Here is an 18,657-nt window from a genome sequence, read left to right on the forward strand (position 1 = left end):
GGATAGCAATATGAACTTGCTAGATCCGAACAAACTTACAACTTCAGTCGTTCAAAACAGATAAAGCGTGAATTGTAGCCTCGATAACGGTGAATGCAGCGCCGTTTCAATGACAAGGAGGCTTTGCAAAGCAGGCTCAGACCTACTGATACTACTATAGTATAGACTGCTACACGACAGTGATCTGCTAACTGTTAATACCTTACCACGTCTATTCTACTCAATTCTCTTGATGCCATCAAAGTTGAACAAGAATTTGTTCGTAAAAGCCATGAGTATATCTATGCGTCTGCGTCTACCATACCTCTCACTGGCAGTGGTGATAAGATACTGACCTTGAATCGTAGGGACCTGGACATCAGAACATACACTTAAGCATAGAGTAGTAGAGGAATGTGTAGAGGAGCGGCCAGGCACACAGTGTTGGTCGATGGCGCACCAACAGGTCATGATTAATACCATGAACAGCCAGCTAACTGGCAAGGACGGAGATGGAGAGATAGAGTAAAGATTGTAAGATTAAGAATGATCCCACGCATACCTCGTGAAATATACGCCAGTCATGCAGCTTGTTCATGATGATCGTTAAAAATACTCCGAAACCACAGCGCCATTCTAATAAAGTCTAAGATGAAGAGAAGCACAGCCCGTGTGTAGGGAGGGTGCTGAATGAACGAAGGGAAGAGAAGTGAGGGAATAGTGCCTGGCCTAGATACATGGAATCATTGCAACGCGAGTTGCGGTTCCAAGTTGGGGAACGGAAGAAAGAAAACACGATGTACCAGAAACGTTGAGAAGCTGTAATAATGCGCAGCCATTTTTGTTATGTCGCCTACCAACGGCGACTATTCTGATATTAGTTTTGACTGTATACACGGAGCATCACAATGACATACCTATACGCTGAATCGAGCTTTGCTTGTCGCCGTTTCGGCTTGAGCCCTGACATGGACGACTTCGGCCTTGGAGATCCTTCAGGAGTCTTTGCTTTGGTATCTCGTCCCAACAACTCGGCTTCCAAGGAATCCAATCCTGAAGATGCAGCAGATACTGATGAGTCGCGCGACGTTGGGGTCCGATTGCGGCGACGGCTGCGACTGCGACTGCGATTTCGACTCCGACTATGGTCTCGACTGCGACTTCGAGTACGACTCCGGCGACGTCCACGACCACGGCTATGATCTCTATCCCGATCTGGTTGGTACCGGTCTATCGATCGTCGCTGGTCGTCGACGTTACGGAATTCTGTAGGTCGACGTTCGGGACTACCTGGACGTGACCTGCGTCCTTGCGGAACGTACGAATCACGCGAGCGCGAATGTCGGCCCCGTGATCCTCTGCAGCTGGTATCGAAAGAACTTCGGGATCTTTGTCTCTTCACTGGGCGCTCACCAGGGGTATCGTCATCTGGGTGACCTCGTTTTGCAAGCCGTTCATGGACCTCGCCACTTTCGGAACTTTCGCTCCGAGCGATCTCCTCAAGTTTTGGTGGTGGTCTTGGTGGGAGATTGGCAATGGCATCTCCGCTAGGAAGCTTGCCGTCTCGTACGAACGCGGGGTCGTGTTCGATCTTTGACCAATACGGAGTTTCGTGTATTGGCTTCACGTATTCCTCGATATTGTCAGCTTGAACATAGTGCGACTCGACGCATTTTGCATCCCATTTTCTAGGAAGAAGCACCTCATCATTATATTCTGCTGGCAATGGCTTACCAACCTCATCTGGTGGATGACGTGGCTCTGGCCCTGCGAATATGACATTCTTGTCCCATTCAAATTCATCGTCGACAGCCTTTTCGGGTGCTGTATCCGGTCTCTGTGATGAATCAGGTCTAGGAGTTTCAACTTGAACCTTTTTAGTTTCAGGAGAAGCAGCAGGCGGGCTTGACTTTGGTTCAACGGCAGTTGTTGAGCCTTTCTGATCCCCCTGTTTAGGAGACGGCGCAGGTTTGGGATGGTTGGGCGTCTTGAGATCAGGGCGTCTGTTGTTGTTGTTGTCTTGTGGCTTCTGATCCGGCCGAGAATGAGGCTGGTTCTTCTTTTGTCGATAGTCGTGATTACGAGGGTGTCGGTCATTCTTCCGCTTGTTACGATGATCTCGAGAATGGTCAGGAAAGTCCCGACGTCCCCTACCAGGTTGACCATGCTGATTGGGTTGTGGTGGTTTTGGAGGTAGAGAAGGTCTAGGGGGCAAAGAAGCTGACAAAGGTAAAGTTGATGCAGAATTCTGGCGTGGTACAGAGGATGAAGCTGATCGATGTGGACGTGATGCAGGAGGTGGTGCTGGTGATGGGATAGGAGGCCGTGAAGGTGGAGGGTGCCCATACGACGGAGGCGCGCTGTGAGAGGGATAAGGGGGCGGGTATGATGGCGGCGGTGGATGCTGAGCATATGGTGCTGAAGCTGGTTGAGGATAATGGGGATAATGAGGCTGTGGATGGTAGGGTACGTGGTCTTGGCGAGGCGGAGGAGGACCATATGCACGTGGTGGATATGAAGGTGGTTGCGCTGGAGGTTGAGGGGGAGGCGGAGGAGGAGAAGCATATGTGCCAGGAGGCCTAGGAGGCGGTGCCGGAAGACCTGGGGGAGGACCACCATAAGAAGGTGGAGGATATGGATTAGAGTATCCTGGAGGTGAGTAGCCAGGTGGTGCGTAGTTAGATGCTGAGGATCCGTAAGGAGGATATTGCGGAGGATAGGAGGGAGGTCCTCCGGGGTAGTGTGCAGGTGGAGGAGGCACATATCCTGGAGGAGGACCGTATCGAGCCACGCTTGGTGCTGATACTGGTACAGGCGCAGGTGCGTATTTGGTAATGATAGGACCTTTAGACTTTTTGGAACCACCATGATGGTCTCTATTACCTCCGTGTCCAGGAGCGTTGGCGTTTCTCCAAGCTGCGAGACCACTATTCTCCAGTTAATACGTCGAAGTATAAACGATGAAGGCAAACTGAGTGAGCTTGATACTTACGCAGGAGTTTCCCTGGTGGGTTCTGGACATGCAACAGTCCAATGGCCAGAATCGCCGCAGTTATAGCATCTGGCGTCGTCTGGCCGAGACTGGCCAGGAGCCGTATTAGACATGACAGATGAAGGAAAGCGTAGTTTGTGAAAGATAGCTTTGACCAGCACAGGACACTATCCTGTTAACAGACAACGGCAAGAAAAAAACACAGACCAAATACCGCTGTGGTGTATATAATACTTGTGATGCAAAAGAAGAGTGACAGTGACTTGATTAGCAGAAAGTGAACGAGTTCAGGCGCGGACACGACCCAAGAGAAGGAAACAAGTTTGATCAAGCGGCCTGAGGCTGGCTTGAGTAACTGTGATACGTCTCACAACAGGGGCCTCGGCGCGACTGAGAGGCGAAGCGAGACGACAGAGTCTGTGTTGCTGAGACTGAAAATATGGCTTGGGGATGTTACTGTTACAGCCCAAGCTTGTTGGTGCAAGTGCCCGCGCGCGGTCGCGACATGCGAAAGCGAAAGCCCCCTCCCTGGACCTTCTCAGGTAAAATATCAGAGGGATTTCATTCAGAGATATTTGATTTGAACGACCTAGAGAGGCTGGCGATGTCCGATTGATTGATGACGGAGTCGAAATTGAGGTTGGAGCTGGAGATCAATTAACAAGATATTGATGGCGACGATAGTCATCCATTGGTGGATGGCGATGCTGAAAGTGTTGTCGCGTGCGCACGGGCCACTTTTGAGTAGAGGAAGGTTGAAACTGAAATAGACTTTGGGGGCATTCCCGGCCGCTACAAATGTAATCAGGGCTCCTTCTTGGCATGCATTATTAGAAAAGAGCCCTATTGTGTATGGAATGGCACTGTCTCGTTATGCTCAATAGCAGTGTTCCACTAAGCTTCGCTGCGTCTGTTATTATTGTTTACCATTATGAGCAATTTACCCAAACTAGGACTGCATTCGCTTCGCTTGCCCAGGATCACATTATAAGCTTATTGTTTCATGAAACTACCCTTCCCGATAATTGTCTAGACTCACTGCATACAGTAACCAGTTCTCAACCATTTCTCATACCATTGTCAAGAGAACATCTACTACACGAACTCCATGGTATTCGTTATACATAACAGCTCGTCGGAAACACTGATTTTCTACCAAAGCACAATGTTTCTTACCACTTATATAGCCATGGATTTCTATGATCGTTGATGATCACTACAAACTGCTATCCTCGAACCTTGCTGACTATACCCCTCATTCAGCTCAGCCTCACCAAAGCATAATCTTTTATATTAATAAGTATTGTGATATCTAATCAATAAGATTATCATTACTGGTTCTATACAAACCCATTGTCCCAATATCGAGTATCTCCATCTTAGTAGTAGTCAAAGTGTGGGGGGATGACCGGGCCTTCTTCCCGCCGAGGCACCGTCATCAGCAACGACTAAGCAAACCAACCACCACCACCACTGCTACTGATGCACTGCTAAAACATCCCACTGCCCAAAAAACACATACCACCACCACTTTAGCATCACCATCCTCCCATTGTATATGTAATCACGGATACGGTTCTACACGCAATTTGTCTTGTTTCATTGCATAGCGAGCACTCGATCTCTCACCGCCCACGCGCTCGTTAATCGCGAACGTCTTCGCCCTGCGCCCATGTGAACTGAACCACCTTGATCCCGATCATGTTGGTACAACCACCAAGTTCACCTCCAGACATCATCCTTGACAGGAGCCGAACCCGACATCGTCACCCCTTAATGATACCGACGTTCACCTACGATTCTCGATTTCCACGATAATACACATTCAGCGACCCACCCACCAGTCACATCACCACGTCGGCATCTACAGCAACGACCACCACATCCCAATATGCCTGGGCTACCTTGTAAGCGCCGCGCCGAATCGAAAGGCTTCCCAGTCTGACCTATCCTCCCCAGCATCCGTCGATCTCGACGAGTGCATCTCGCGCTTGTACAACAAGGAGTTGCTAGCCGAGTCTGTCATCGAAGCAGTCTGCGCCAAGACGAAAGAACTTCTTATGCGCGAGTCCAACGTCGTCCATGTTAAAGCGCCCATCACCGTCGTTGGAGATATCCACGGCCAGTTCTTCGACCTAATCGAGATTTTCCGCATCGGCGGCTACTGTCCCGACACAAACTATTTGTTCCTTGGTAATCGCCCGCAACCTGAGATATGGACAAAGTGAGCATTGACTGACCTTGGCGGTGCACAACAGGAGACTACGTCGATCGTGGCATGTTCAGTGTCGAAACAATATCCCTACTCGTTTGCTTGAAACTACGGTACCCTAATCGCGTACATCTTATTCGAGGAAATCATGAGTCGCGCGGTGTGACGCAGTCATATGGCTTCTATACAGAGTGCTCGCGCAAATATGGTAATGCCAATGTGTGGCACTACTTTACAGACATGTTCGACTTTTTAACTTTGAGCGTTGTGATCAACGACCAAATATTTTGCGTCCACGGAGGTAAGCAGACTTTAAGGTTACAAACGTGGCTAAACTAACGGGATAAATCAGGCCTTTCCCCTTCTATCCATTCTATCGACCAGATCAAAATTATAGACCGTTTCCGCGAGATCCCCCATGAAGGCCCCATGGCCGATCTCGTCTGGTCTGATCCTGACCCGGAGCGTGACGAATTCTCCCTTTCACCCCGCGGCGCGGGGTACACTTTTGGAGCACAGGTTGTTAAGAAATTCCTGGCTGTCAACAACATGTCGCATATCCTCCGCGCCCACCAGCTCTGTCAGGAGGGCTTCCAGGTCCTTTACGACGACCGTCTCAGCACTGTCTGGAGTGCGCCCAACTACTGCTACCGTTGTGGAAACATGGCCAGTGTTCTTGAAGTGAGTGACACGGGTGAGCGTTTCTTCAACGTTTTTGCGGCCGCGCCCGAGAACGATGTCCATAAGGACCTTCAACCCGGAAACGAAAAGTCTGCCGACGGCAACGCCTTGCCAGACTACTTCTTATAGATGAATTTTATCACGAATACACACTTACAGTGCCCTGGAGCTTCAAGCTCGGGCTTCACGATATCCGCATCAATGATACCATGTCTTGAAAGCAAGCATTCACGCATTGCAACAGACAATAGACCTGCATTGTATAGCAAAGACTTTGATGTATATAGGGATTTTTATTCTCCTGCAGTATTGAAGCTCCAAACCGAGCTCAGTACTGCCTCGTCAGTGACGAGTAGATGATACGAAACAGAGCAACCACCTTTCTCCGGCCCAAATGGGGGTTTCTTTTGCTTTATGTGAGTTTTTTGTGTGAAAATTCTTCTCCGATATTCAGGTATCTCATTATCTCATGACGTGTGTGATATGTATTTTTGAGTTATGTCGTCGGGTCGCGCTATCAAGGTATTGGTGTTTACCAATCCTTGGCGATGTCGAAACTCCACTCAAACTCGAGATGCTTCTTCTTATCGTCGTCCACGAAGCTAGAGATGGCGTTGTAGTGACCACGAGCAAGCATGCCGCTAGGAGCCTCCTCCTCTTGGACTGGGGCGTATCAGTAGCTGTATCTTGACCGAACTATAAACATGAAACTTACACTTCTTGACGTAGGTGGGCTGCTTATCAGTGTTGGGAGCATAGCTTCCAATCATCTCCGAGTCCTTGGAGACTCGGATACCCTTTCGCTTGACAACCTGGACGTAGTGAAGACCGCTAAGAATCTCATGCTGGACCTTGAACTTGGCGCTCATGGTGAACTTGGCACCCTCCTTGATGTTGAAAGGCTTGTCCTTGAGGGTGGTCTCGCTTCCGGGGGTAGAGAGATCGATGGTGACGGGAGGGCGGCCAGGAGAGTCCATGGTCAGGGAGAGAATGATGCAGACTCGGGGGTCGTTGGGGTCGGAGATGTCAGTACCCCCGCCGAGACCGAGGGACTCCTTGTATCGCTGGAGAGACTCATCGCCGGCGTCTGAAGGAAAGTTATGTTAACTTTTGAGTTCGAAGATCAATTGCAGTGGCTGGTGCGGTAAGTGGGCAGGGCGGAGACAGTCAAGTCTAGGTGTATGCTCAAATACAAGAGGCACAATTGTCCTATAGCAATAACTGCAGCTACAGCATAGCTTCGGCCACATCACACGGCAGAGAACAGGGCAGTATCTCAAGATCATGGCATGTTGGTGCCATGCTGCGAGACGGTGCCACATGCTCAGGGGCCATGTGTTGTGCATATCGCAGAGCCTCACTAACGCGCCTACCGTCCAGGTCGTCCAGGGAAGAGAGTGTACCTACCCATCTGCTGGTACTCAGCCAGACTCTGCTTGGGCTGAGAGAGCTTGTAGCCCTGAGTCTCCTCGGGCATAGTATCGTCGTCGTGAGAAGCCATGGTGGGCGAGCGGGGCGAAGCTGATGTGCAAGAGGCGGGGTGTTGAAGAAACGGATGATGCTATAGCGACGAGTCGATACCTAAGCAGATATTAGGTTAGGTAAGAAAGTTAGAGGTAAGAAAAAGGAAAGAAGAGGAGAGGAAGGGGAGAGGAGAAAGAAGGAAGCTTACTCGTTAATCCCAGCCAAGGTTGAGGTGAGCTCTGTCCCGGGCTTGCTTGGGCTTGGGCTTGGTCCTTTGGGTCTGGGCGGGCTTTGGAGGGGCTTATGGCGGTGACGATAGAGGGGCTTCCCGTTCCCGCAGGCGGTGTTGCAAGAGGTCGCAACAGCTGGACTGAGTTTGGGCTAGGCTAGAGGGCGGTCACTGAGTGCGGTTGCTATGGTGGGTCAGGACACTTTATAGAGATTTCTGATTGGCGCATCATCGATCTCAGGTCAGAAATACGGAGAACGACGCCAATGGACGTTGCCGATTCCTATGGAGAATGCTTCGTTCAGGGGTTCAATGTGAGACTGGACCCGAAGATGAGGCTTATTTTGTGATGGTTTATGGCGGCTGTGGCTCTGAGTGTCTGGAGTTTTCAACAGTAATTTTTGAGAAAGTGAGTAATGACACATTAATGAGATGACATTTTGTGTTACTGTTTCCATTGCTCTCGTAGCTTGAGAAATACGCGATGATGACTGGGCGTTGTTGGTTCGTGGATCATATCAGATCAAAATCGATTCAGGGCATCGCGATTTGGGTTGTGAATAAACGAGGCTCGTATTTGTTAGACCACCACCTTCCCTCCCATTAACAAGTATGTTACTTGTTGACGCGGCCTTTATACAATCTCCTGGATCTGTTAGTACACTGAACTTTTGACTATAAGTTTTAGTACTTCTCGTTACTTGATTTCATGGGTAAGGTTTTCTACACCTTGATGTGGGATACTCATCGGATGAAGAAGTACAATATTCGTCTTGACATTGGGCGATAAAGGTAGACCATGACCGCACTCCCATCCTTGTCACAATAATAAGGAGCTTACATATCGCCATTTCGATTCACGAAGCTCTTTCTGGCCAGATTATGGCACCTATATGATCCGAGCATCCTCTAGGGTAGGTTGGTCACAGCTTGCTCAGAGTCAAGATAAGACAGCGATTTAGAACCTGCAAGTCACCCAACTCTGAACGCGTGGACCAGTTGGTAATGGACCCATAATCCACAAACCTCCGCGTTGCTGTCATGCAAGTGAATGCACGTCGACAGATTTGAGACATGAGCGGCAATAGATAATAACGTAACCTAATGATAGCCAGTCTCACAGGGCACTCCATGTAAGTCTCGCCTGTCACTACATATGAGCAAGCCAAACCTGTTGACTCTGAAGCAGTGACATGAATTCCCTGGGCTGAGCCATTGATTAGCTTGAATTGCTTTTGAACAATTCCCTTGTTCCCAGTCAAACTCTATCGAACGCTCTGAGGTCTGTTTTAGCTGTCAGATCTAGTCGATCAGCCGAGAAAAACACTGACACACAGAGCACAGCATTGCCGTGCTTGACGCGCGATAAGTGACATGGTGCGTCGCCATTCGTCAGAGTCGCAGATGTTAGCAGCCCATCTATCACCGAACCCAGCAGAAACGAGTGAGACTACAGAGGTCACACCCATCCATTAGACAGTCTCTTCTTCAGTGACCTCACCAGGTTAGCTCTTCCAGCCCCATGCATGTCGTGTCTTGCTTGTTTCGCTTCCATCTGAATCCCGTCTCATGACGCCGCAACCACAATCGCAAATCTGAAAACCACAACCCGAACCCATGCGCATTTCCCCGCGTTCTGAAAAAGAACAGTCGCCTGTTCGCGCGCGCCGGGCACAGCGAGGTCCAGGGGGACCCCAGGGACTTGTTGGGGGTGTGGTTCACCCTGAAGATCGACGACTTTGGTTGGCGCTGGACCTGTTGGGCTGGTTGCTAGGGGCGGCAGAAGAATTGCTGGCTGACTCTAGAACAGAGTTTCCCCACGTGCACTCCTGGCTAGTAACAGTACCAGAAATCGAAGACGACATCATGGACTGTACGGATACAGTAGAAGCGATGATACGCGACTGATAAGCTAGACTGTAAATCATGTAGCCCTTGACGCCGTTACTTGCTTGGCTCAACAAATAAAGAAATAATCAAATTAAACGAATATCGGCGACTAGATCTGCCGGTAAAAAAAAGAGGGACGTGAAGAAGGGTATTTCGTTGGTACGTACTGTTGCTTCGCTGGCAGGGGGAACTCATCGGGTAATAGCGCTAAGTCAGGTGCACGGTAAAATGGGGGTAATTTGATCGAATATTAACGGGCGACCTCCAATTTGCACGGCTTCACCACACAGATCTCAGTACCAATCTATCTCGCAGCTCTCCACTTTCTGACATCACGCTAATCTCCTTTTAGCCCAACAGGGCCGTCTGCTAAATCCTCGACGCTATCGAGCATCTAATTTGCGCGACTGGTTTCCCGTCTCGTCTCAGCTCTTCCCTCGTCTCGCTCGTCGAGTTTGTCGCGATCCTTTTTCCACCCTCATCTACTTCATCTTGCTTTTCTTCTCCCCCCCTTATCTCTACGGCATAGGCACCGTTAGAGTTGCCTGCTTCTTATCAATTTTACTGCCTGAAGCGCCATTGACGTTCTTCAAGGCTACTTTCTTCCGCTGAATGAATTAAGCCCTGCATTGACACGGTACGTCCAAAGCCAAATCTACTACGGCCCGTTCCCGCCGAAGTCGAGCCCGCGCCTGAAAACAACTACCTTTCATCGCAATCGATCACTGACGCGACTTTTTATCCTTACACAGGCTCTTCTATCTAATTTATTATCATTTGCGCGCCGGTATACGAGTGCACATACTGCTGCCCGTCGCGATTACGCTTCGATTTGACGATCTAGAGGTACTCCAAATCGGTCGCGCCGCGCCTAAGCATCATACAAAATGGCATCCCATCAAGAGCGCACACTGCCCTCCAAGCACAATCCTCTCATGACAGAGGATGTTCCGGATTGTAAACAACCCCAAGCTATTTCAATGTCGCGAGATCGCAAGCTTACAATTGTTTCTAGACACGGATTTGGTCGCGCGTAGACGTCTCGGACAGACTAAGCTGACACCTAAGATGGCCGGCACTGGTGAGACTGAGCAGGCGGCTCTTGGCGTTTTTGATTATGCGCATCTCCGAGCCCCCCTTCCCAAGGGCATCGTCTCCGGCATCTTCAAGTCGAGCCCTAGCAGCTACTTCTTGATGCGACGCAGCTTTGACGGTTACATCTCCGCGACTGGCATGTTCAAGGCGAGCTTCCCTTACGCTGAGGCATCCGACGAGGAGGCAGAGCGCAGGTACATCAAGTCTCTTCCCACTACGAGCCCCGAAGAGACTGCTGGCAACATCTGGATTCCCCCGGAGCAGGCTCTCGTTCTCGCTGAGGAGTACAAGATTGCTCCTTGGATTCGCGCTCTCCTCGATCCCGCCAAGATTACCGTGACCACAACTCCAGACTCGTCTTCGCCCAAGAAGAGCATTACCGCCCCTCCCAGGTTTGATCCTGTTAAGGCGTCGCAGCCTGTGCTGGCACCCCCCACCCCCTCGACTATTCCTCGAAGCACTCGATCTCGTCGTTCTGCTAGTCCCACGAAGAGCACCAGGCGCGCCCCTGCCTCGCCTCGAAAGCGAAGCACCCGCGCCAAGGCCGAGACTGTCGAGACCATTACTGAGAAGACCGATCTCGTGAATGGTGTGGCTGAGACCGAGGCCAAGGTCGAGGAGACCAAGCGAGAGGATATTGTTCTGCAATCGACCGAGTTTGAGCCAGCTATCGTTCTGGAGCCCAGGGAAGAGGACCCCAAGGTCAAGGTCCACGTCGAGGAGGACATCGTCAAGGATGAGGACGGTGTCGAAACTAAGCGCACAATCACCGAAGTTGAGCTTCCTCTGCCCACAGCCGGCGAGCCTCCAACCGCCGAGGAGATTGCCCAAATGATGGAAGCAGCCAAGGAGATGGTCCAGAAGACCAAGGAGACTGAAGCCAAGGCTGATGAGGAACAAGAAGATGTCGATGAGGCCCCAGGTTCCGCCAAGAAGAGCAAGCGAAAGGCTGCGGATATTTCCATTGGTGACAAAGACGGCGAAGAGACAGAAAAGACTCCAGAGGAGCAGCCTAGATCAAAGAAGGTCAAGACTGAGACGGAATTAAGGAAAGAGAAGGTGAAGAACCGGGCATTACTTGGCCTGGGTGCCACAGTTGCAGTTGGGTGAGTAAAGATCTATGGTCTAATAGTGAAGAACCCTTGCTAACGTATGCCAGCGCGATTGTTCCTTGGCTTATGAACTTTATCTAAGCAATGAATTGTATGTCATGTCTTCGGAAATTAAACTAGGTCTTCTAGTAGGGACCTGAATAATCCCACCACAACCATGGCTGAGATATGGGACGGGCGGACTGGATTGGATCGGCGCGGCTATTGTATTTTTTGGTTGTTTCTTCATTTTCATTTTCATTTTCTGTCGTTGTGTCTCGTTCTAACGGAATCACTACCCAATACTCACTCACCCTGTTGCCGTAATGAGATGTCGAGAGTGGCATCTTGTTGAGACGACGCCCTTTCGATGTCTTTACTGCTACTACTACTACTACTACTACTACTTACTATACCACATCACTATACCATACCTTACCATACCAACCTTGACCTTCCTCTTTTTTTATCAACTTTTATTACCAAAAACTTACTTCCCCCTTGCACATACCCCTTTGACCTGGAAGACACCAATACTAGATGAGTTGGTAGAAACTGGGTCTTTTGCTTTGATTGGTTCTGTTTGCTTGCATGGGGATTTCGGAACGACAGAGATGGAGATGGACACGATGAGGAACGTCCATATGAGAGAGGACGGTCGAGTTGACTGTGTCGACTCTATAGGACTATGTATGAAGACGTTGAAGTAAAATAAAATGAAAACTAATATGATAAATCGTGTCTAAGTGAAGCAAATATGAAAGACTGAACTCCCAAGTTATGAGAAACTTGTAGTGAGTTTGCCCCAGGTTTTAGTGTCTTTACTCCCTGAACATCCCCCGCAGCTCAGGTGCCTGCTCAGGCTTCCCCGCATCCTCCCTCCGCCCTCTTAACCATCTCCAACTCGGTCATCGTGCCGTGTCATAGGGAGAGACTCCCCCCGTAGATAAACTCGGTAGGTCTGGCTAAGTACGGCAATGGCCGGCTGTGATTCGGGTAACCATTCCCCCACACGCCAACCTTGAGTGAGATCCAAGACTTTTTGTTTGTTGTTGTAATGATTTATTTCTTATATCTTGTTCAGCTTCTTATTTAATCTTGTAAGCCTTGTTCCAAGTCAGACATTGGTTGTGATCTTGTCAGGTAAACTTGGACTATCCATTGTCTTATACTTAGCTATCATGAGACCTTCAACGCGGCTTGGAAGCTTGATGCTTCGTCGCGGTTTCGCCAGTTCGGCACGACGACTAGACAATTACGGCTTCATCGGTCTAGGACAAATGGTACGCATCCCCTTTCAAAGAATGGTTGTCAAATACTTACACAGAGAATAGGGTTATCAAATGGCAAAGAACCTCCAGTCAAAGTTGAAACCGTCAGACAAGGTGTCCATCTTTGATATCAACCCTGAATCTATGAAGGGTCTAGAAACAGAGATGAAGGCTGCTTCGACGGGAGCTCAAGTTGAATTGGCAGCCAGCGCATTCGACGCCTCCAAAGATGCTGTAGGTCATCCCACTCACTGACCATGTTTGTAGCCATCTTACTGACACATCTAGGACACAATCATCACTGTACTCCCAGAGCCTCAGCACGTCAAAGGTGTATACGAATCCGTCATCACATCATCTCTCCCCAAAAAGGACCGTGTGTTTATCGATTGTTCAACCATTGACCCTTCAACATCCCGCCAGGTCGCCAAGACTGTGTCTTCTGCTGGGCAAGGCACATTCGTTGATGCGCCCATGTCTGGAGGTGTTGTAGGCGCCACTGCTGGAACATTGACCTTTATGCTCGGTGCTTCACCTGATCTCATTCCTCGTCTCGAGCCTGTCCTTCTCCTCATGGGAAAGAAAGTGCTTCATTGCGGTGACCAAGGCGCAGGTCTATCCGCCAAGTTGGCCAACAACTACCTCCTGGCTCTGAACAACATCGCTACCGCAGAAGCCATGAACTTGGGCATGCAATGGGGTCTGGATCCTAAGAAACTGGCTGGTGTTATCAATGTCAGCACAGGACGATGCTGGCCCAGTGAGGTCAACAACCCCGTTGCCGGTGTTGTTGAGACAGCGCCAGCCAACAGAGATTACAGAGGAGGATTTGGTATATCTCTGATGAAGAAGGATCTGAGACTGGCTATGGTCGCTGCTGAGGAGGCTGGTGCGAGAATGGAGTTGGCAAAGACGGCGTTTGCAGTTTATGAAGCTGCTGAAAAGGAGGAGAAGTGCAAGGGACGGGACTTTTCTGTTGTGTACCGATATTTGGGCGGTAAGGAGGAGCAGTCATAAAACAGTGAGCTTAGAAGAAAAGGGGTGATGACGCATGGCTCGTATAAGTTAGGTTGGTGTTGTCAACTCATCCGTGCTCTTGAATAAAAGAATAGACCAAGAAAGAATAATAAATCCATGACATGTGATAGTCACTGAAAGGCAGTGTTACAATGGAGATGAAGCTTGTAAGGTATCATCAGATCTAGCTAGATCTCAGCATGAAACATCAATTACACATTCAGAATCGGATCGGTAGCATAAAACGATCCGAAGTCCTACAGCAACTAAGAAAAAAAAGAAATGGATCAGATTTAACCCGACGCTACAGATCTTATCTCTATTGTGTGCAGCAAAAAGAGGGTCGGCCGCCAAGTGTAATACACGTCCCAGAAGTGGAAATGCCCCGTAAGCGAGCAGCAGAACCCGAGGCCCAACGCGAGAAAAGCGAGAAACGCGAGCTAAACAAGCATTTCCAACGTTGAAATAAGCGGATCTGCACCCGGGAATAGACATAACCGGGCCTTGGCATTCGCATCATCAACTGTTGATGAGCTAGTCACTCGAATTTAACCTATGAATTAACCACCTTTCCCTCCGTATTTTCAGTGCTCTCAGGTATGGTTAATGTCCCGAAGTCCGGGTGTTGGTCCCGTAAAATCCGGAGGAATTGGGTCGCAATGAGAAAATGAAAGGATCGAGTCAGCAACGATGGATCTTGTATGCGCGTACCGTAATCATATTCGGCCTATCTTTACACCTTGGTCACTCTTTTCTTCCTCTCTTTTCCCTTCTTCTTCTCTCTTCGTCCTCTCTTGTGTTTCTTCATGAAACAAGGACCCTTTCATACAAGCGGGTCGCTTGAAACGAATCCATAAGTCATCATCATCCACAGACCAAGAGGCAAATACCAGTGACAATCACTGCTCTCTCTTCATTTACTTGGCATTTCTTCACCTTTACATATCGAGTAGAGTACTACACTGAGATAGCCTCAAAATGTACGAATTATACGCTCGTCGACCAGCGAGTTTCGACGACTGCACCGATATCACCGCCCTCTGTCCCGTCAGCGCAACTGTCCTCGGTTATGTTCCCAACAAAGGATCCAGTTACTTCTTTACAATCTGTTTTGCGATTCTATTCCTGTCCTCTGTAGGGCTGGGTGTCTGGAAGAAGACATGGACCTATGCTGCGACTCTTGGAGCAGGCTTACTGCTCGAGACTATTGGTATGATCTACCAACTCAACACCACTCGCTGAGAGGAAGAGAAAAAAATGATGAAATGCTAACAAGTTCAGGATATATCGGCCGTATTCAGATGGACCCTAACCCATGGAAGTCATCAGCCTTCCAGACCCAAATCTGCTGCATCATCATCGCCCCAACCTTCATCTGCGCCGCCATCTACCTCACCCTCAAGCACGTCGCCCTCGCACTCAACCCAGACCTCTCACGAATTCATCCTCGATGGTATCCACGCATCTTCCTCCCCGCCGACCTCTCGTGTCTCATCATCCAAGCCATCGGCGGCGGTGTCGCAGCAGCAGCAAAGCGCAACCAGCCCGAGCTCGCTAGGAACGGCAACAGGACCATCATCGCCGGTGTCGTCCTCCAAGTCATCGTGCTCCTCGCCTTTGGAGCCATGGGCACTGATTACTACTTGCGTGTGAAGAAGTACCTCCATAGTTCAGAGGCTGCCCCTGAGTCGCTGCGTGTCTGGCAGGATAAGAAGTTCCGTATGTTTGGCTTTGCTGTTTCGGGCGCCTATTTTGCCATTCTCACTCGTTGCATTTACCGGTTAGTGCACAATCCTCATTTATCCTATCTTCTTACATCAGCTGACGCGAGAAACTGTAGAATTGCCGAAATGGCTGGTGGTTGGGGTAACCATATCATGCAGGATGAGCCTAGCTTCCTCGTCCTCGATAGCTCCCTTGTTCTCATCACTGGCTTCCTACTGACGGCCTTCCATCCTGGAATTTTCTTCCCTCAGATGGCTGTCACTATGCAGCGCACTAAGAAGACTGAGGCCGAGACACCTGCCGAATCTTCCAGCGAGGAACGAAAAGTTGAAAACTCTCAGACTGCTTAGAGAGGATATGGAATAGATTAGGATAGTGTATAGGAAGGGGTATTTGTTGTTTAGTCTTGTTTGAACTAGGGCGCGAGGTATTGGGACGATATTAGACCAATTCTTGTAGACTCGGATGAGTCCAAGTTGAGCGTGTCTTGATAATGCTTTCTATCGATATTAGGATTTAACCAGTCTATCGGCTTCTCCATCGTCATCGCTGTCCGTCTCTTCTTCCTCGTCATCATCCTCTTCCTCATCCTCTTCTTCTTCCTCCGATGATTCCTCTTCTGTCTCTTCCTCAGTCTCCTCGCTTTCTTGCTCTTCTTCTGCAAGCCAGTCATCCAAAGTCTTAGCACCCACTGCTTCGCCCGTGCCTGCCCCTGTGCCATTTGACTTGCTAGGCATGGCTGTCTTGGCCGCCTCGTCAAGTCTCTCACTGGCAGGTAGCGTACTTCTTTCAACGTCATACCTAGAACTTTGACTGCCTTCAGGTTCTCGAAGTCGGCGATCAGGCTGCTTTCCTTCCTCAACCCAGTCGGGTAAGGGTTCGTAGCCCCGAAGACCATGAATACCACCGCCACCTGCAAGCACCAATGTGGAAGAACCCAGGAGGAATCCCTTTCGAGATTCTGATGGGCTCGGGGCATGTGGTGCGGGCTTCTCAGCAAGGAGCATCAACGTCGCCAGCTGGGGAACTGCAAGAAGTGATCGATACATTCTCGCGCGATCACGGAGATCGAAAGATGTATCATATCTCACAAGTAGCAGGACGTATTCCCATAACCTCACAATAGGATGAGTATCTGTATCCATGGGCGGATCCTCCTCAGCGTCCCTCTCCTTTTCAGCTTCACTCTTGCGGTTGAGGTGGTGGAGGTAAACCTTGGCCGCCAAGAGCAGAATCTGTTGCTTAGCAACTGGCGATTCATTAGAAAACTCCTTGAGCAAGATGCGAAGAACATCTGGCGCAATGTTGTCCTCTCCATTCAGACCCGAGAATTCGCCCACGAGCCAGATGATTGTAGCACGAGCCTGGGGGTCAGTTGCAGAGTCGAGATTCTTCGCTAGACGAACGACCGTCCCAACATGTCCCTGGACGTCCTGTTGTATCAGGTGACGAATGACTGTCAGTGACTCGGCAGCAAGGGTACCATCCAAGCTAGTAATTTGACCCAGGAGCAACTTCAAGCATCGAGGAGCTGCAGAGGTATCAGTCTGGGCGCAGCGTCCAATAGCACGCACCGCCTCTCGAACCAATGCTTTGTTTGTTCCTTGCGAGAAGTGCTCGAGCTCCTTCAGAATAAGGCTTTTAACATGTGGTGGGCTGTGAGGGAAGATAATTGTCAGGATTTCCAACTTCAACTCCCATACAGGGGCAGTATCGGTGGCTCGAACCAGGAAATGGCTCGCATATTTGACGAAATCAGTTGGCCGAAGAAGACATACGGAGACGATATTGAACAGAGCAGTCTCCTGAATATCCTGAGCTCCACGAAGCAAGGCGATCAAGGGGCCAATAGCCTGCTTTACATAATCGGGTGTTCCGATGTCGACATAGCACCGAGTGACAGCGACAACAACACCAGCATTCCTACTCTGCAGTAAAGGTCTGATGCCATTTAGCAGCAATGCCAGATCCGGGTCAAGCACTAAAGACCCCTGACTTCGACTACCTTGTCGCGATTCGCCGTAGAAGTCGTCCACTTGCTGATCCTGGGAATTTTCGGTAGATTCGTCTGGCGACTCTGTCCTTCGAGGGAAACACTTTCGCGCATAATACATCATCAGTCGTAGTGTAGCCAGTTGACTCCATTCGTCCATATCTACCACTTGTTTGATCAGCGTGCGATAATGCTTATGAATAAGGTCTATTCGGTCGGGGCAAATCTCGAGGAAAGCTGACACGGCAGCTCCAGCAACATAGTATTGCTTATCACCCAGCAAAGTCGATAAGTAGTCGATCAACTGCGGCGCTTGACTCGGGTCTAATCGATGGCATTTCGGAATCGCAAGGGCAGCTGCTTTCCGCACGTAGGGGCTCATGTCGGCGACGCCCTTCTTGATAGCGAGAGATACAATCTGGCTGATGACGGGGACTCGAATTCCGGACATGGTCTTGAGGGCGAGAGCTCGGACTTGGGGGTTCTGATCGGATAAGGATTTCTGAATAGTGTTGATGGAGAGGAGTGCGAGATCGGGCTCCTGTTCGGCATGGTGGATGAGGTATATGTAGACAAGCTTCTTGATCTCAATATTCGGTGAGGCGACATTCTTGACGACAGAAGAGAAGAACGGTAGTGTCTTGTGGTTTCGGTACATCATCTGCCTCATCACTATTAGCGCCAGGATACACTGCCGAGAGATCAACACAACGCACCGCCATAACACGCCGTAGACCCTCGAGAACCTCGCGCTCGTTCCTGCTATCCAGTAACTTCCTCATCTGGTTTCGATCCAAAGGTCTTGAGCTCGTGCGCGCACCGCGCGTCGCCTGGGCAGCATCGAGGGTGAGCTCCCTCGCTAGATGATCAGTCAGTTTAGCGACAGATGAAGCGGTCAATAGAGAGACGTACCGGTCTCCATGAGACTCGAGATCCTCGCTATTGACTCCATTGCGCGAGTGAGCTTTTCGAGCTTACGCCGCGTTGAGAGGAGGGAGAGCTTTTGAGGGGGGTTTTA

General features: G+C 49.8%; 7 protein-coding genes across 7 annotated transcripts; 4 read left to right on the forward strand and 3 right to left on the reverse strand.

The window, feature by feature from the left end:
- Window positions 1–514: 514 nt before the first annotated feature.
- FOBCDRAFT_291447 (uncharacterized protein) lies at window positions 515–3,084 on the reverse strand (the record flags this gene model as incomplete). Its single annotated transcript, XM_031179624.3, has 3 exons — window positions 515–845; window positions 897–2,906; window positions 2,972–3,084. 3 exons carry the CDS (start codon window positions 3,082–3,084, stop codon window positions 833–835), a joined length of 2,136 nt encoding a protein of 711 aa, XP_031045511.2. The 3' UTR covers window positions 515–832.
- A 1,638-nt stretch (window positions 3,085–4,722) lies between these two features.
- FOBCDRAFT_28216 (Metallo-dependent phosphatase-like protein) lies at window positions 4,723–6,160 on the forward strand. Its single transcript, XM_031179622.3, has 4 exons — window positions 4,723–4,878; window positions 4,931–5,164; window positions 5,230–5,484; window positions 5,536–6,160. Exons 1-4 carry the CDS (start codon window positions 4,863–4,865, stop codon window positions 5,991–5,993), a joined length of 963 nt encoding a protein of 320 aa, XP_031045509.1. The 5' UTR covers window positions 4,723–4,862; the 3' UTR covers window positions 5,994–6,160.
- A 3-nt stretch (window positions 6,161–6,163) lies between these two features.
- Window positions 6,164–7,470, reverse strand: FOBCDRAFT_28223 (immunoglobulin E-set). Its single transcript, XM_031179620.3, has 3 exons — window positions 7,272–7,470; window positions 6,580–6,951; window positions 6,164–6,527 (listed from the first exon to the last, which is right to left on the reverse strand). Exons 1-3 carry the CDS (start codon window positions 7,363–7,365, stop codon window positions 6,397–6,399), a joined length of 597 nt encoding a protein of 198 aa, XP_031045507.1. The 5' UTR covers window positions 7,366–7,470; the 3' UTR covers window positions 6,164–6,396.
- A 2,784-nt stretch (window positions 7,471–10,254) lies between these two features.
- On the forward strand, window positions 10,255–11,847 carry FOBCDRAFT_28231 (uncharacterized protein). The gene is made up of 3 exons (XM_031179618.3): window positions 10,255–10,404; window positions 10,463–11,648; window positions 11,702–11,847. Exons 1-3 carry the CDS (start codon window positions 10,335–10,337, stop codon window positions 11,733–11,735), a joined length of 1,290 nt encoding a protein of 429 aa, XP_031045505.3. The 5' UTR covers window positions 10,255–10,334; the 3' UTR covers window positions 11,736–11,847.
- Window positions 11,848–12,441: 594 nt separating this feature from the next.
- On the forward strand, window positions 12,442–14,175 carry FOBCDRAFT_220321 (NAD binding domain of 6-phosphogluconate dehydrogenase-domain-containing protein). Its single transcript, XM_031179616.3, has 3 exons — window positions 12,442–12,916; window positions 12,968–13,138; window positions 13,193–14,175. Exons 1-3 carry the CDS (start codon window positions 12,815–12,817, stop codon window positions 13,919–13,921), a joined length of 1,002 nt encoding a protein of 333 aa, XP_031045503.1. The 5' UTR covers window positions 12,442–12,814; the 3' UTR covers window positions 13,922–14,175.
- Window positions 14,176–14,438: 263 nt separating this feature from the next.
- Window positions 14,439–16,076, forward strand: FOBCDRAFT_28246 (RTA1 like protein-domain-containing protein). The gene is made up of 3 exons (XM_031179614.3): window positions 14,439–15,131; window positions 15,203–15,701; window positions 15,762–16,076. The coding sequence occupies exons 1-3, from the start codon at window positions 14,900–14,902 to the stop codon at window positions 15,994–15,996; spliced, it is 966 nt and encodes a 321-aa protein (XP_031045501.1). The 5' UTR covers window positions 14,439–14,899; the 3' UTR covers window positions 15,997–16,076.
- Window positions 16,076–18,609, reverse strand: FOBCDRAFT_28252 (adaptin N terminal region-domain-containing protein). The gene is made up of 3 exons (XM_031179613.3): window positions 18,552–18,609; window positions 18,356–18,498; window positions 16,076–18,300 (listed from the first exon to the last, which is right to left on the reverse strand). Exons 1-3 carry the CDS (start codon window positions 18,589–18,591, stop codon window positions 16,156–16,158), a joined length of 2,328 nt encoding a protein of 775 aa, XP_031045500.2. The 5' UTR covers window positions 18,592–18,609; the 3' UTR covers window positions 16,076–16,155.
- Between the last annotated feature and the right edge of the window lie 48 nt (window positions 18,610–18,657).

This window comes from Fusarium oxysporum, chromosome IV, assembly GCF_013085055.1.
Source record: "Fusarium oxysporum Fo47 chromosome IV, complete sequence".
Lineage (NCBI taxonomy): Eukaryota > Fungi > Ascomycota > Sordariomycetes > Hypocreales > Nectriaceae > Fusarium > Fusarium oxysporum.

Bases quoted from the DNA above. Each gene is read 5' to 3' on its own strand.
- FOBCDRAFT_28216 (XM_031179622.3), top strand. The intron at 5,165-5,229 runs GTAATCGCCCGC...GGTGCACAACAG, and splicing joins CACAAACTATTTGTTCCTTG to GAGACTACGTCGATCGTGGC. The intron at 5,485-5,535 runs GTAAGCAGACTT...GGGATAAATCAG, and splicing joins AATATTTTGCGTCCACGGAG to GCCTTTCCCCTTCTATCCAT.
- FOBCDRAFT_28223 (XM_031179620.3), bottom strand. From the start codon at position 7,365: ATGGCTTCTCACGACGACGATACTATGCCCGAGGAGACTCAGGGCTAC. The intron at 6,952-7,271 runs GTAGGTACACTC...ACTTTCCTTCAG, and splicing joins GGCTGAGTACCAGCAGATGG to ACGCCGGCGATGAGTCTCTC. The intron at 6,528-6,579 runs GTAAGTTTCATG...GATACGCCCCAG, and splicing joins GCCCACCTACGTCAAGAAGT to TCCAAGAGGAGGAGGCTCCT.
- FOBCDRAFT_28231 (XM_031179618.3), top strand. From the start codon at position 10,335: ATGGCATCCCATCAAGAGCGCACACTGCCCTCCAAGCACAATCCTCTC. The intron at 10,405-10,462 runs GTAAACAACCCC...AATTGTTTCTAG, and splicing joins GACAGAGGATGTTCCGGATT to ACACGGATTTGGTCGCGCGT. The intron at 11,649-11,701 runs GTGAGTAAAGAT...AACGTATGCCAG, and splicing joins GGTGCCACAGTTGCAGTTGG to CGCGATTGTTCCTTGGCTTA.
- FOBCDRAFT_220321 (XM_031179616.3), top strand. From the start codon at position 12,815: ATGAGACCTTCAACGCGGCTTGGAAGCTTGATGCTTCGTCGCGGTTTC. The intron at 12,917-12,967 runs GTACGCATCCCC...CACAGAGAATAG, and splicing joins TCATCGGTCTAGGACAAATG to GGTTATCAAATGGCAAAGAA. The intron at 13,139-13,192 runs GTAGGTCATCCC...TGACACATCTAG, and splicing joins TCGACGCCTCCAAAGATGCT to GACACAATCATCACTGTACT.
- FOBCDRAFT_28246 (XM_031179614.3), top strand. From the start codon at position 14,900: ATGTACGAATTATACGCTCGTCGACCAGCGAGTTTCGACGACTGCACC. The intron at 15,132-15,202 runs GTATGATCTACC...TAACAAGTTCAG, and splicing joins CTTACTGCTCGAGACTATTG to GATATATCGGCCGTATTCAG. The intron at 15,702-15,761 runs GTTAGTGCACAA...GAGAAACTGTAG, and splicing joins CTCACTCGTTGCATTTACCG to AATTGCCGAAATGGCTGGTG.
- FOBCDRAFT_28252 (XM_031179613.3), bottom strand. From the start codon at position 18,591: ATGGAGTCAATAGCGAGGATCTCGAGTCTCATGGAGACCG. The intron at 18,499-18,551 runs GTACGTCTCTCT...CTGATCATCTAG, and splicing joins CTCGAGTCTCATGGAGACCG to CGAGGGAGCTCACCCTCGAT. The intron at 18,301-18,355 runs GTGCGTTGTGTT...GTGATGAGGCAG, and splicing joins GTCTACGGCGTGTTATGGCG to ATGATGTACCGAAACCACAA.